The following is a 14955-nucleotide window of genomic DNA, read 5'->3' as shown; positions in this document are numbered from 1 at the left end:
ATCTCTGTTATGCATTTTTTTTTTAAGCTTCTAGAATACGCTGTAATTGACTTGTTGGAGAGGAAGTCAGAAACGGTGTGGTTTAATTTATTTTGAGTCCCAAGCTGTGCCTTAGTCACACTCTATCTCCGTATGACCTTAATTCTGGTGAAAATGGCTGAGCTCACAGCGTAGGGATAATTGCATGCTCATGGATCCCTGTGTGGGGCCCAATGGGCTGGCCGGATGGTTAGGTGCTCAGAGCTTCACGTCTCTGACTCAAACGAACCAACTAACTGCCCAGTCACCACAAACACCATCACAGGTTCACAGATGTCTGATTAATGTGGCTGTTTTGCCAGGAAGCAGCTAGTTCAACTAATTGTACTGTGGTAACTTTCTAGACAACGTAGGTTCTCTCATAAAGTTCACCCTGATAGGAGTGTTTTCTTTTCTCTGTTGAAGAGAACTTCAGATAACCCTAGAACTTCTCATAACAATCCCAACCTCTCATGATTAGATGTCACAAAGGCTCAACAACAATGTTGCTTTTCTCAGGTAAGAAGGTGCAGATCCGGAAACCAGCGCCTGGCCTGTCTGACATCGCTCCGTCGCGGCGGACGTCGCGGCCTGTCATAATCTCCAGCAGCACGGGGAAAAAGAGCACGGCGCAGCAGAGGCCCCTGAGGGAGCGCCTCACCCACCTGCTGGCCCTCAAGCCCTATAGGAAGCCGGAGCTCATCCTGCGCCTGCAGAAGGACGGCCTCTTGCCCTTCGACAAAGACTCTCTTGACAGCCTCCTGCAACAGGTTAGTCAAGTCAGTCAGACTCATAGGCAGGGGCTTTCTAGACATTTTTTTAATGGGGGGGACCAAAAACCAGTCATGGGTTCTTGGGGTATCACAAATAGCTTTGAAAATTGATGCATTGTGTTAATTTGTATCTGCCCTAATTTATTAAAATAAATTCATTTGAAAATTAACATAGGGAAAATATTCAAGTTAGTTCAGTGGTTTCTTCCCCCCTCCAAGAAATGTTGTAAAGGCTGCATTTCTATGCAGTTTTAAAGCTAGTCACCGCAATTGAAACAATAAAAAATGGGCTTTGCCAGCCCGAGCAGAGAAGCATGAGATTGAACTTCACTTGTCCCTGTTAACGTAGTAAAACGATGATATTGCGATCTCTGGAGTAACATATCATGGTGTTCTACCCAAATATCATCCAATCTTAATGCAAAACTAACAATGCAGGAGATTTTGCAGAGTGTGTCGGAGTTGGATTCTATTGCATTGACAGGCACAAGCGGTCAGGAATAGATGCACTTTTTTTTAGATTAAAACTAAGGCTCCATGTAGCCATATGTTCGTATTTTTTGCTAGTTGATGAGTTATTATTCCAGTTATAGCTCATTTCTGGTCACAATGGGGGAGTGGTTGCTTCCTACAAGAGCACAAAACGTGTACATTCCTAGACTTCTTTGAAAAGTGAGTCAAGAGCTTTTTTATGTCTTATTAAAGGGGTATTGTTGTATTTTTAGACAGGCTTGAATAAACTAAGTAGCCAATACGCAGAGTAGCGTACATTTGTCGTATACTCTATAGTGATGATGGTATATGATTAATGCATTTTATTTGATTGTGGTTTCTTGCATCAAACACAATACAACATTTTCAGTCACCACCTTGTCTGAAGGACAAGTGGATAGACAGGTTCATGTCAAACCCTGCATGTTTTTTCAAAAGTCTCATTGAATGTAGGCCTTCATTGAACACTACACATTGGCTGATAATGTAGGCTGAAGGATAGAACAGCAACTTCCATGTTAAAATGTTGTGGGATGGATTTTCTGCATTGTTTTTTATGGTAGGCCACTCTGGTAGGCCTACATTATCAAAGACACAGTCGTCTACTTGGCCGCTGTTAAAATTAGGGCTGACCCGGTTTGGTCGACAGGCTGTTGGTCGACCGAGATTTCTTTAGTCGAGCAAGTTGCAAAAAAATGGTGATCATTGTGTACAAGAAACCTGTCTGATTGGCACCTGTCTGAGTGGACTGATCCATTGTGGAGGCTGTGGGGATGGCACAGTCCATCACTAAGACATGTGCTACTGAAATAGTAAACTCAGCTAAAAAGAAACGTCCTCTCACTGTCACCTGCTATTTGTATGAACATAACAAGATTCAACAACTGAGACATAAACTGACAAAGTCCACAGACGTGACTAACAAATGGAATAATGTGTCCGTGAACAAAGGGGGGGGGGGTCAAAATTAAAAGTATCGGTCAGTATCTGGTGTGGCCACCAGCTGCATTAAGTACTGCAGTGCATCTCTTCCTCATGGACTGCACCAGATTTGCCAGTTCTTGCTATGAGATGTTACCCCACTCTTCCACCAAGGCACCTGCAAGTTCCTGGACATTTCTGGGGGGAATGGCCCTAGACCTCACCCTCTGATCCAACAGGTCCCAGACGTGCTCAGGTCCCAGACGTGGGATTGAGATCTGGGCTCTTCTCTGGCCATGGCAGAACACTGACATTCCTGTCTTGCAGGAAATCACGCACAGAACGAGCAGTATGGCTGGTGGCACTGTCATGCTGGAGGGTCATGTCAGGATGAGCCTGCAGGAGGGTACGACATGAAGGAGGAGGATGTCTTAAACGGCAATCCGACCTTCACCCCTGGTGAGACAAAACCGTGACTCGTCAGTGTAGAGCACTTTATGCCAGTCCTGTCTGGTCCAGCGACGTTGGGTTAGGCAACGTTGTTGCCGATGATGTCTGGTGAGGCCCTGCCTTACAACAGGCCTACAAGCCCTCAGTCTAGCCTCTCTCAGCCTATTGCGGACAGTCTGAGCACTGATGGAGGGATTGTGCGTTCCTGGTGTACCTCGGGCAGTTGTTGCCATCCTGTACCTGTCCCACAGGTTTGATGTTCAGATGTACCGATCCTGTGCAGGTGTTGTTACATGTGGTCTGCCACTGTGAGGACGATCAGCTGTCCGTCCTGTCTCCCTGTAGTGCTGTCTTAGGCGTCTTGCGGTACGGACATTGCAATTTATTGCCCTGGCCACATCTGCAGTCCTCATGCCTCCTTGCAGAATGCCTAAGGCACATTCACACAGATGAGCAGGGACTCTGGGCATCTTTTGTTTGGTGTTCTTCAGTGTCAGTAGAAAGGCCTCTTAAGTGTCCTAAGTTTTCATAACTGTGACCTTAATTGCCTACTGTCTGTCTGTAAGCTGTTAGTGTCTTAACGACCGTTCCACAGGTGCATGTTAATTGTTTATGGGTCATTGAATAAGCATGGGAAACGGTGTTTAAACCTTTACAATGAAGATCTGTGAAGTTATTTGGATTTTTACTAATTCTTTGATAGACAGGGTCCTGAAAAGGGGACGTTTCTGTTTTACTGAATTTTATATGGTTATATGTAAGAACAATGGTGCAACAAATAACATGTTTTCTCCCGCGTTGGATAGCGATTCTGAAACACGTCGGTGCGCTGTTGAATTGGCGCCTTTTCCTAGACCATGTTGCTATGTGCATAATAGCAAAGGTATCCAGCATATTGGTATTGAGAACAATGCACCGGAGGCGGCAGCGGAGTTATTGAGATGAGACAACAGCCCTTGCCTTAATTGTCTAAGAAAAGTGAGGAGAGAGGAAACCCCAACTTAATTAGTTCTTTAATCAATAGCCTAACTGTTAAATGTGCCTGGCTTTATAAATCATCCTTATCTACTAAAATAAGACAGATCCTGCTTCAGTTGCTTGTTTGTGTGTTTAATAGCCTACTGGCTCTGTGAGCACCAAGCCTCAGGCAACCACAAATGAGTCTGTTTTTAATCTTTGCTATGCTGTAATAAAGGCTTCACACTTTTTTTCCGTTAGACCAGCCTCTCTGGTAATATTTATAATTAAATTTGTGTTTACACTGTTCATAATAATTATAACCTTGATCTCCTTATTGTTATTGCTAATGATAATTCATTTCATTATCATTAATAGGCTTAGCATAGCAGCCTTAAATATATATTTTTAAACTAGGCAAGTCGGTTTAGAACAAATTCTTATTTACAATGACTGCCTACCTCAGCCAAACCCGGACGGCGCTTGGCCAATAGTGCGCCACCCTATGGGACTCCCAATCACGGCCGGCTGTGATGCAGCCTGGATTCGAACCAGGTATTGCACTGGGATGCAGTGCCTTAGACCACTGCGCCGCTTGGGAGCACCCATCCTTGTATAACCACCATCAAGCTGTAGGCCTAAGAGCACATCCTGTTAATTCTTAATACCGTAACTTAGTTAGGTCTATATTTCAATACTTTTATAGGCTACTGTATCAATCATTCATTTTTAGTTCGTCATAACACCGCATACAGTCATTCATGATATGAAATGCAATCAAAGCATTTGTTTTTTTTAATTAAAAAAAGCAAAGTGACCATTGAATATTAAATAGGCCTAAACTGTTCCATTTCAGAAATTACATTCACAAATGAATGACTGTTTTTAGTATTTGCTGTAATTAACAGCCTCTCTGGTACGCTTTATTTTTTTTTATTTTTTTTTACATTGTTCCAATCGCTCAAAAGTTGTATTGTAATCTAACAGCACCTGTTTGACACACCTAATATGGATGCAGCACTTGCTCCTTTTTCTTGATCAGTATTTTCCACAAGTCAATTGTTTTCCACACATTTGACTTCCCCTTTACCTCCTGAGCAACCAGTAAACATTCCTCCGTTTCAGGTTTATTTGTCAAGTCCTATGCATTAATTTTGCTGTTATGTGTTCAGAGTTTGTTATAATCGATTTATTTATGTGATTATGATATGCTATAGGTCAGGCCCTATTGGTCATCTGCATACATCACGTAAAGAGAGCAAGGGTTGAGGGAATAGGGATTGTTTTTCCTAAACAAATTAGGGATTTCTGTAACAACTTCTCAGTCAGAAATGGCTGTAATTATGATGCAGCTTCAGCAGCACGATACACACTGTTGATGTTCTGTGGTGGTCGCTGCAGCAGGGAAGAGATACAACGGTTGCTCGTCAGTGCGGTCAGACTAAATCTAGTCATTTTTGTGTCTTAATTATTTAATTGAACAGTTCGCTTAAAACATCATACAAGCTCAGTGCATATAGTTAATTTGAATAAAACACATAGGATGTCTATATATGGAAAAATACACGTTTGAACATTTCAACCAATTGATTGGTCGAAAGAACAGACGACTCTTGGTTGACCAAGATTATTTTTAGTTGGGACAACCCTAGTTAGTTTTAATTTAAAGCAGGTACAGCCTCTGTGCTCACAACGAACCCACACTGGAAGTTGCACTGACTTTTCAAAACATCCAAGTTTGTGCTCAGCAGACCTGAAATTTGCTCGGTGCTGGAAATAGAGGGAACATTGGTCCCAAAGCCAGCCCACTAAACTGCCAGAACAAACGCACTGTATTTTCTCTCTAATCTGAGCCAGATTGACAGCGCTCTGGCCACCCTTAGTGCCCCCTCTCCCCAATTCACATGGGGTCAATCATATTTCAGGCTGGTGCCACCCATCTTATAACACCCATGCTCATAAGGTAGAGTGCCTTTCACAACAGGTTGGGTATGCTGGACCTTGGCAAACCGAGGGCCCTTCTGAGCTCTGTCCCACAACTGATAAATTAGTCACAGGACCCAAGCCTTCAAGACACTTAGAGCCAGGGCTTAGCCTGTAGTTACAGGTAAGTCCTAGCTGGCCCTGAAGCCCACTGAAAACAAGTCAGTCACTGCCAGTGGTGCAGGGTATTTAATAATGGTATATTTCTTGAACAGGCTTAGGAAATACATTCTTCCAGAATACTGCATCATGGCATTATTGTAATACACTGATTGCTGTCGCTTGTCTCTAGGTGGCTAACCTAAATGGGAGAGACAACACCTTCACATTGAAGGACTCTTTGTTTAAGGACATTCAGAAGGACTGGCCAGGCTACACTGAGGGAGACCAGCAACTTCTGAAGCGGATCCTTGTTCGGTATGTGCTAGTTGGTGCTATATTACTATACCGCATGCCATATTAAACCAATGCTTTTGTGTGTAGCTCCACATGTCAATAACTGCCAGCAGCATAAACCAGCAATAATGGGATCATCCCCACTTTGGTTTCTGGAGTTTATCACCTCTGCTTTGTGTGTTGGTTTAAACAAACTTCCATAGAATCCCAGGAGCTCCAGGTATGCTCAGGGAATAGTAGATTCTAGTCTGAAACCAGGCACTGCTCTCTCTGTGTGGATCCCTGCTCTGAGTATTCCCTCTGCCCTGTTTTGTTGACAGAACTAGCTGGCTTTTTTTCTTGGTGGGACCCAGTGGAAAAAGCTGTTTTTTAAGATCTGGGGCAGTAGAGGAAATGTACATCCCAGCTAAATTTAGAGCAGGCATTGCAGAGGTCTTAGCTGGGTTTACGGAGTTGACCCAAAGTTTGTTGGACTCAATATAGCAGGGAATATTTCACATACTCAATTATTCAATGTTTCTGTGGAAGTCATCCCAAAGCAATATATTTCAACCATATGTATTTTTGGACTGGACTTTAAGCTTGGCTAGCTTATGAGCTGACCACCCTCCCTCCCCTAAAGTTTGAACACCAGCTGTAGTCACGCAAGAGTAGTGAGCAAAATGATCGGAAGGCCTGTGATGCAACACTGTTCCAGCACATGCTGATCCATGTGTGAGGTGGCACTGGTCCAAGGTCCAGGCCTGGGCTTGCTCGTCTTCAGTTGGGACTTGACCAGAGCACAGCAGCTAGCCTTTCCCCTAGTCTGCTCTCCCCACCCCTCTAGCGTACTCTCGCTTTTTCTCTCCCTCTTTCTCCTCCCTACCACTTGCTCTCTGTCGGGGTGGGGTTTGGAGATTTCCCCAGTGTATCCCACTGCCCCCTACTGTCCACACTACCAACATACACAAATAACCTTCTGTTTATGTACACATTACACACTTTCTATTTTTTTATGCAACTGTAACTTAACATCTCACCCAAGGCTTTGTCAATGATCTGTTCATGATGTCTGACTTGTGTTAAACCAGGTCAGTTTTATTTGTATCTGTCTGAGACTGAATGGCATTGAGTTGAGGAAAATAACAATGTAGAGCAAGGCCACCATAATGCTGTCATGTGCCAATATGTCACAGGTCCATTGGAACAGAGAATAGAGTTAACCTTGGAGTTGGTGCTATGAATTAACACAACCACCTAGTACTAGTTTCATTGCAGACTTGCCAACTCAATGGGGCTCTACTTGTGAACATGTTAGAGGAATTAAATTAATACACTCAGCTCATTTCTAAGGATTTGTAAGAAACTTATTTGCATAAAATGCGTGGAGACCAGTCTCAAAATCAAGCACTAGCGTTTATTCTCGAGAGTACTGAACATGATACAATTTACAACAGGTTATAAACTGAAAATGACTTCATTTAGGTTTCGAACTGTCGCGTCTCTCCTCCACTCCGGTACAATGGCAGTTTAGTTCTCAAGTCTTCCTGCATCGTTCCCTCCAATTTAGATCATTTATGACCGAGCCAAGGTCTTCCTGTGTAGATAAGCATTCTAGCCAGTCTGACGATAAGTTAATTTGTTTCTACCAAGGAACAGACAGTCATTGTTCTAATTCTTGATTATAATTACACACATTATATTCAGTACTAGGATTAAAATAATATTCATACATCTATACAGTAACATAATCGTATTCTGATTAGTTAGTCCTGATTGAAATGTATACATAATTAGTCATTATTGATCAAATAAATCCCTTAACAGAACATTAGAAAAGGTTTGTTTAAACTTTTTTCTCCATCTCAATGCGCATTAGTAATTTAAAACCGTCAAAGTAGTTGCTCGTGAGCACACACTGTTATCTGTTCCCCGCCGATAACCTGGCTGATTTAGCTCTGTGTTAACCTGCACAGCTGGTGGTGATTTTATATATGATTCAAATTCCATATCATCCAATTAAACTCGATCTCATGCTTGACTGACTGGTCAAATAGCTCTATGTAGTGCCTAGCTCTGCGTAATTGTCGCAGATTATGGAAAGGGTTTGAATCTCACATTAATTTTTTTCCCCCTTTTGAAATGTGGAATTACATTTATTGTGTTGCTGTGTTGAGAAGTGGAGCCAAAATCTTGTAAATAACTGTTACAAATACATTTAAATATAATCTTGTTGACACACAGGCTACTGGCACTGCTACCTAAATAATAATTGCTGCTATACTACACTTTACATGTACAATATTTTATATGCCTAATTATAATCACATGAGCTATTTTGAATCGAGGACAGCAGTGAAGTGTTTTCCTTAACAAAAATGTTTGTTGAATGTTATGTTGTTTTTGTGCATCTCTGATCTGTTGATTTACCTGGGTCATTTAATGTTTTCATGTGTATCTGTGAGTTATTGGTATTCAACCAGGTAGAAATCCGTCCGGCATGATGTAGCACTGTGATGAAGTCTTTCGCTACATTGGAAGTTAATAAGAATACGACTTTAAGATCGCGAAAACGTCTATCATACATGTCAGATTTCAATACTATCTGATGTCACAACTCTCGAATGAGCCATTGATCATATATATATATATTTTTTTAAAGATATTCTTACCTCAGGAAATGTGTAATTTAACAGAGGGTCTTGCAAATGTTTCCTATTTGTCTGCCCCTTTAGTCCAGGGGGGTGCATCGCATGGTGCCAAATCCTAGAGATATTATAGAAAGGAGATATGGATCCAATGAACGTATAACGCCTCAACCAGCAGATTGTCGACCAATCACGTTCACGTTGTCATTATGGAGACACCTATTTCCAACCTTTCTTCCATAAAACATTAACGCGCTAGAACTGATGCACATCAAGAAATCAGGCTACAAAGCACAGGAAAAACGACTATAGGCGCTCTAGAGCGCATTGGATATATTTGCAAAATTCTGTTGATTCCAATGTCAACTTTTCTCATGGAAAACCATATAAAGCGAAGGGTTTTACACATGCTCAATTCTTTGGTCTCGGGGGCTGGCCAAGAGAGAATTTGAAGTGGAAGTTATGGAACACCCTTGCGTGGTTCTTTTCATTGACAAAAGTCCTCAATGAAACTGACATTAAATGTGGAGAATGATACATTTTCCTCTGGCCATCAAGTAGCCTATTAATTTATATGCCATTGTGAGTAACCATTTGATACAATACATATGTTGAAATGACGATATCACTGAAGTCATTGCAAATCAATTTGTCACTTGTGTAGCCTACCTGTAGCTGGCAAACCAATTTAATAAATAGCCTAACTTCAATGTTATTATGCCATTATTAAGGGACATGTTTAGTTAAATAAATTGGAAGCTATCAAAGCTCTATCGCAATTGCCGATCAGTTGACGGTAACAGCGGTCAGATTAGATTAGGCTACAAGTTAAAAAACAAAACAAAATACTTTTGTTGACAAGCATATTCACTTCATATACATTAATATTTAATTCAGTGATTTAAAGTTATGACCCCATCCTCAGTAGCCTATTCCAGCATGGTTTGGGAAACACAAGCACTTACCTCAAAATCGCCTCGCTATTCATGTTGAATAAATCTTAATTTGAACCAAGCAAGCTGCTAAATCATTGAGTTTACATATTGACTACATATAGTCTACAGTTGCTTAGACAATCTGAAATGAGAAGTAGACCTATAGGCTACCTGCCTTTGTCTAAGCAAACAATGGCAAAGTTGAATTGCAATCAGTCTGTAGCCTATGCCTATTGAAATGACAAGTCAATCTCACAAATAGGCTATTTTATAATGGTTTGTAGTCTTAACATCTGGGAAATAACAGCACATTTGCCAGGAAATAGCCTAGCATTAATTTATTATGTTCGTCCAAGTATTTCTTGCTCAGAGATTAAGATCCTCTGTCCAACTTTCATCACTCAAACTCTGCTGTCGGATTTATCTATGGTTATGCATATCCGCAAAGGGGATTTATTTACAGTTATAAACCTGGTTTGAGCCCTGAATGCTGATTGGGCTGAAAGCTGTTCATATATGCATAGTCACTTTAACTATACATTCATGTACATACTACCTCAATTGGGCCGACCAACCAGTGCTCCCGCACATTGGCTAACCGGGCTATCTGCATTGTGTCCCGCCACCCACCACCTGCCAACCCCTCTTTTACACTACTACTACTCTCTGTTCATCATATGTATAATCACTTTAACCATACCTTAATGTACATACTACCTCAATCAGCCTGACTAACCGGTGTCTGTATATAGCCTCGCTACTGTATATAGCCTCGCTACTGTATATAGCCTCGCTACTGTATAGTCTTTTTACTGTTCTATTTCTTTACCTACTTATTGTTCACCTAATACATTTTTTGCACTGTTGGTTAAAGCCTGTAAGTAAGCATTTCACTGTAAGGTCTCTACACCTGTTGTATTCGGCGGACGTGACAAACTTTGATTTGATATCAGACCATATACCACGGGTATGACAAAAATATACTTTTTACTGTTCCAATTACATTGGCAACCAGTTTATAATAGCAATAAGGCACCTTGGGGATTTGTGGTAGATGGCCAATGTACCACGGATAACAACTGTATCCATGCACTCCGTGATGCGTCATGCTTAACAGCCCATAGCCGTGGTATATTGGCCATATTTTTATTTAACCTTTTATTTAAAACCAGTTGCACTTAGCCATCCCGGATCCGGGATCATGAATACAGACTCAAGCTCATTACCATAACGCAACGTTAACTATTCATGAAAATCGCAAATGAAATAAATATGCTAGCTCTCAAGCTTAGCCTTTTGTTAACAACACTGTCATCTCAGATTTTCTAAATATGCTTCTCAACTATAGGAAAACAATCATTTGTGTAACAGTAGCTAGCTAGCGTAGCATTTAGCGTTAGCATTAGCATTCAGCAGGCAACATTTTCACAAAAACCAGAAAAGCATTCAAATAAAATCATTTACCTTTGAAGAACTTCAGATGTTTTCAATGAGGAGACTCTGTTAGATAGCAAATGTTCAGTTTTTCCTGAAAGATTATTTGGTTAGGAGAAATCGCTCCGTTTGGTGCGTCACGTTTGGCTACCAAAAAAAAAACGAAAATCCAGTCATCAAAACGCCGAACCTTTTTCCAAATTAACTCCATAATATCGACTGAAACATGGCAAACGTTGTTTAGAACCAATCCTCAAGGTATTTTTCACATATCTCTTCAATGATATATCGTTCGTGGAAGTGTGCTTTCTGTCCTGAATTCCAGGAGAAAATGACCGCAACTGAAGATTACGCACCAATTTAGACACAGGACACCGGGCGGACCCCTGGAAAATGTAGTCTCTTATGGCCAATCTTCCAATGATATGCCTACAAATACGTCACAATGCTGCAGACATCTTGAAGAAACGACAGAAAGCGCAGGCTTTTTTTTTAAAAATTTTTTTTTAACCACTTTTTTTTTTTTTCAGTGTTGTCGGATTTTTCCTTTTAATGTACACTGCCATTTTAGAGTCAAACTCTTTGGCAGTGTGTACCACCAGGATGTGATGGTACATGACAGCCAATTGAAAAGGCCATGGCTCTTTGACTTTTTTTTTTTTTTTCATGTGCATTAAATGTTGTATAGACCTTGATATTTTTCCCACAGAAGAGTGTGTGTGTGAAACGGATTAGCAAAAATCTCATTTTTGTCATAGGCCTATATGCGAAGACTTGCCTTTTGCATTTTGTCTAACGTTAGTAGCCTAGTCAAGAATGCATCATGCTATATTGGCATTCAACAATTTGACCTATTTTAAGAAATGCCATTGGTTGGTGGATATACAGTATGTAGTATTTCATCAAGTGCAACTACGCTGATTGATTTTAATTGTCTGATGCGCATTTTGAGACCTGAGAAAGTTTACACTTTTCTAATATTCGCAGATATGGCCCCAATGTGCCTCGACCTACTTCAGTAATAGATTTAACCCGAACTCAAAGTTTTACCCCAAATAATGAAAGTCAAAATTTTGGCCTCTCTGCAATGTATTATTTATGTCTCACTGTGTGGTGACTCAGTTTGTGACTTGCTTTGTTTTAGGAAAATGAGTCAGGCCCAAAGTCAGACTCAGAACACGACGACCACCACCACAGTGGCTCCGCCACCTCCAGTGGAGGTCCCACTCCCAGTGAGCCCTCCCAAAGAGCTGTCCAGCAGCTCCCCGTTGCAGGTAAGCCATTTAGCCATTTAGTCATTTAGCAGACGCTCTTATCCAGAGCGACTTACAGTAGTGAGGGGCGTACATTTTCATACTTTTCCCCCCATACTGGTCCCCCGTGGAAATCGAACCCACAACCCTGGCGTTGTGCTCTACCAACTGAGCTACACGCGCCATGCTCCTCCACCCCTTTAATATTTTCCACCTCCTCCCCACCGTCTTCACAGAGCGTCCTCTAAGGAGGAGTTACCAAAGATTTTTATAACTAAACCAAGAGAGACCACAGCTTGTCGTTTCCAATGGGAGCAAATTAGTCATAGTGGGCAGAACAAGCAAGGAGCATTTATACATCAAGGGAAATATGTCTCATTGTTCTCTGTGGAGTTACTATAGATTTTATTATTAGCTCCTTCCCCTCTGGGTTTTCACCTCAGACACCTCATGTCCTTTCCCTTCCGTTCCCTCCCTTACACATTAGCAAATACACACTCCAGTCTCCCCCTCCTTCGTACACACAAACGTGCAATGGTGTTGAAAAGAGGGAGTTTTTGAACACTAGCTGTAAACAGAAACCCACAGCGGAGCAGTTGTCTATGTGGCCAGTTTGGTTTGGTGAGAGACGTTCGAGGAGTTCTGCCAAACTAAACAGGTTAAGGAGCTGTGCCGGTCCACAGGGCTTTAAACTGGGCCTAGTATTATTTCAGAACCAAGGACTTCCTGCTCCACTGTGATTAGGTCAGCCACTTCTGAAGTTGTTAGTGTAGGCCGGTTCAAATGAAGTCTGTTAGTAATACAATACCATGCATTGTGTGGAAAGGGCACGGTTATCACACACTCAGTGTAGCTGAGTTCCCTTTCACTCTGACTACTCTGACCTTCTCCTCTGCTTCTCACCAGCACTTCACATTAACTTAATTTTTGTATATATTCTTTATCTTGATGTGTCATCAATAGAAACTATAGCTCATAGTTTTTCTCAGAATCCTTAGAGGTGAAATGAGTTCACATTCCCAGTTTCATTTTGTGCCTCAAACTCTGTTTCTGCCAGAAACGGCCGGCTGCGGATTTCATCGATCCACTGGCCAACAAAAAGCCCAGGATATCACACCTAGCCAACAAGGCAGCGGGACCAGTAAATGGCAAGCTGAGTTCCTCTAATGGGAAGGAGGTGAGCGGGGCCGTGGTCGCGGCAGTAGGAGACAGTGTGACATCCAGCTCCCAGCTCCCCCTGCTGGACATACCCCGGCCCTTCGACCCACTCTCTGACGTCAGCAACGACTCCAGCCACAATGGCCGGGACTGTGAGAGCCAGGAGGCAGCCATGGCCGAGAGACTGAGCCAGCCACCCGTCTTCTCTGGGCCTGCAGCACTGTCCGTACCAAGCCTGGGCCACTCGTCCCCCAGACACATGGGCCTTGACAGGCCCCGAGGCAAGAGCTCCTCGCCTTCCCTGCACGGCAAGTCCAAGAAGAAGTCCAAAAAACACAAAGACAAGGAAAAGTCCAAGGAGAGAGAGAAAGAGAGGGAGAGGAAGGGAGTGGAGGAGCGTATTCCTGAACCAAGAAAGGCCTGTGACATCACTTCCAGCCCTGACAACCTGAAGAGCAGCAGTATTCCACACAGGAGCGCAGGTGAGTTGTCATAGTATAGAGATCTATAGTCATTGTTTGTAGTAATCACATTGGCACTCAGTTAAATCAGGTGACCAATTGGCAAAATTGGGGACCTCTACTGCTAAGCATGATTCTAGTTAATGAGTTTTAAATCGGGTAATTCATCAGACTTTTTGCACAATGGAAAGACAACACATACTCATCCTTACAGTTCAAATATCTGATTTTGTCCCAATTGACATGAATTGATCAAATGTATATATGAACACTACCTAGATTACTGCAGTCTGCGTTCTTGTGAATGGAAGCCCTGACTGATGTAAGTGATAATAAATAGTGAGTCTTCATGTATCGGCTTCAATGGAGAAGGGTTATCTTACTAAGTCACCTTGTGCTTCCTTTCAGATCTCAATGGAATGTGCAACAACACCAGTGTTCCTTCGTCATCGACTGAGATGGCAGACTATTTATCGTAAGCACTTCCTTCTTCTTACAAAACCACAATACATGTATAATGAAATGACTGTTTCCAGCAACAGATCTTGACGACATGGAAAGTACGCAATTGAAAGGTATTTCATTGAATCACTCCTCTTTCTTAGTTCTGCATTTCCCCCCCCCCCCCCTCTCTGAACAGGAAGTATACCGTGATTGGCTCTTCCGAGCAGCGTCAGACCTACAAGAATGACTTTAATACTGAGTACAGTGAGTACCGTGGCCTCCACTCTCGGATAGAGGGCATCACTCGGCAGTTCACTGTGCTCGACACTGAGCTCAAGCAGCTCCAACAAGGCACAGACCAGTACAAGGTACACCCCCTGGAGCATTGTGACTACTGTTCTGCCTAAGCACTTCAGCTGCACTATGGTGCCGTCCAGAGTTATTTTTGTTTTCATGTTTGACTTCAGGATTAAAATTTGAATGAAATCACTGATTGATCCATTTTATAAATCGTTTTGTATTTTCTTTTACAGACAATCCACAATCAGATACTCCAAGAGTATCGTAAAATAAAAAAGGTAAGCTTTGCATCTGTGATTTCTTTTTTTTTCCTTTTCGTAAAGCTGCTCAAGGAATTTCTGCGCAAATACTAA

General features: G+C 42.0%; 1 protein-coding gene across 1 annotated transcript in view; it reads left to right on the top strand.

Annotated features, from left to right (window-relative positions):
- LOC110521446 (RNA polymerase II elongation factor ELL) overlaps nt 1-14955 on the top strand; it is a 40709-nt gene that overhangs the window by 23214 nt on the left and 2540 nt on the right. The window contains exons 5-11 of the mRNA XM_021598990.3: nt 538-788; nt 5887-6011; nt 12131-12260; nt 13297-13879; nt 14267-14333; nt 14499-14670; nt 14836-14880. Of these exons, the coding sequence (XP_021454665.1) occupies nt 538-788; nt 5887-6011; nt 12131-12260; nt 13297-13879; nt 14267-14333; nt 14499-14670; nt 14836-14880 (1373 nt within the window). The remainder of the gene's footprint in view (nt 1-537; nt 789-5886; nt 6012-12130; nt 12261-13296; nt 13880-14266; nt 14334-14498; nt 14671-14835; nt 14881-14955) is intronic.

This window comes from Oncorhynchus mykiss, chromosome 4 (assembly GCF_057628025.1).
Source record: "Oncorhynchus mykiss isolate SJ-2025 chromosome 4, ASM5762802v1, whole genome shotgun sequence".
NCBI lineage: Eukaryota > Metazoa > Chordata > Actinopteri > Salmoniformes > Salmonidae > Oncorhynchus > Oncorhynchus mykiss.
Note: the sequence above shows the minus strand (reverse complement) of the source record. Positions and strands in the feature narration are given on the sequence as shown.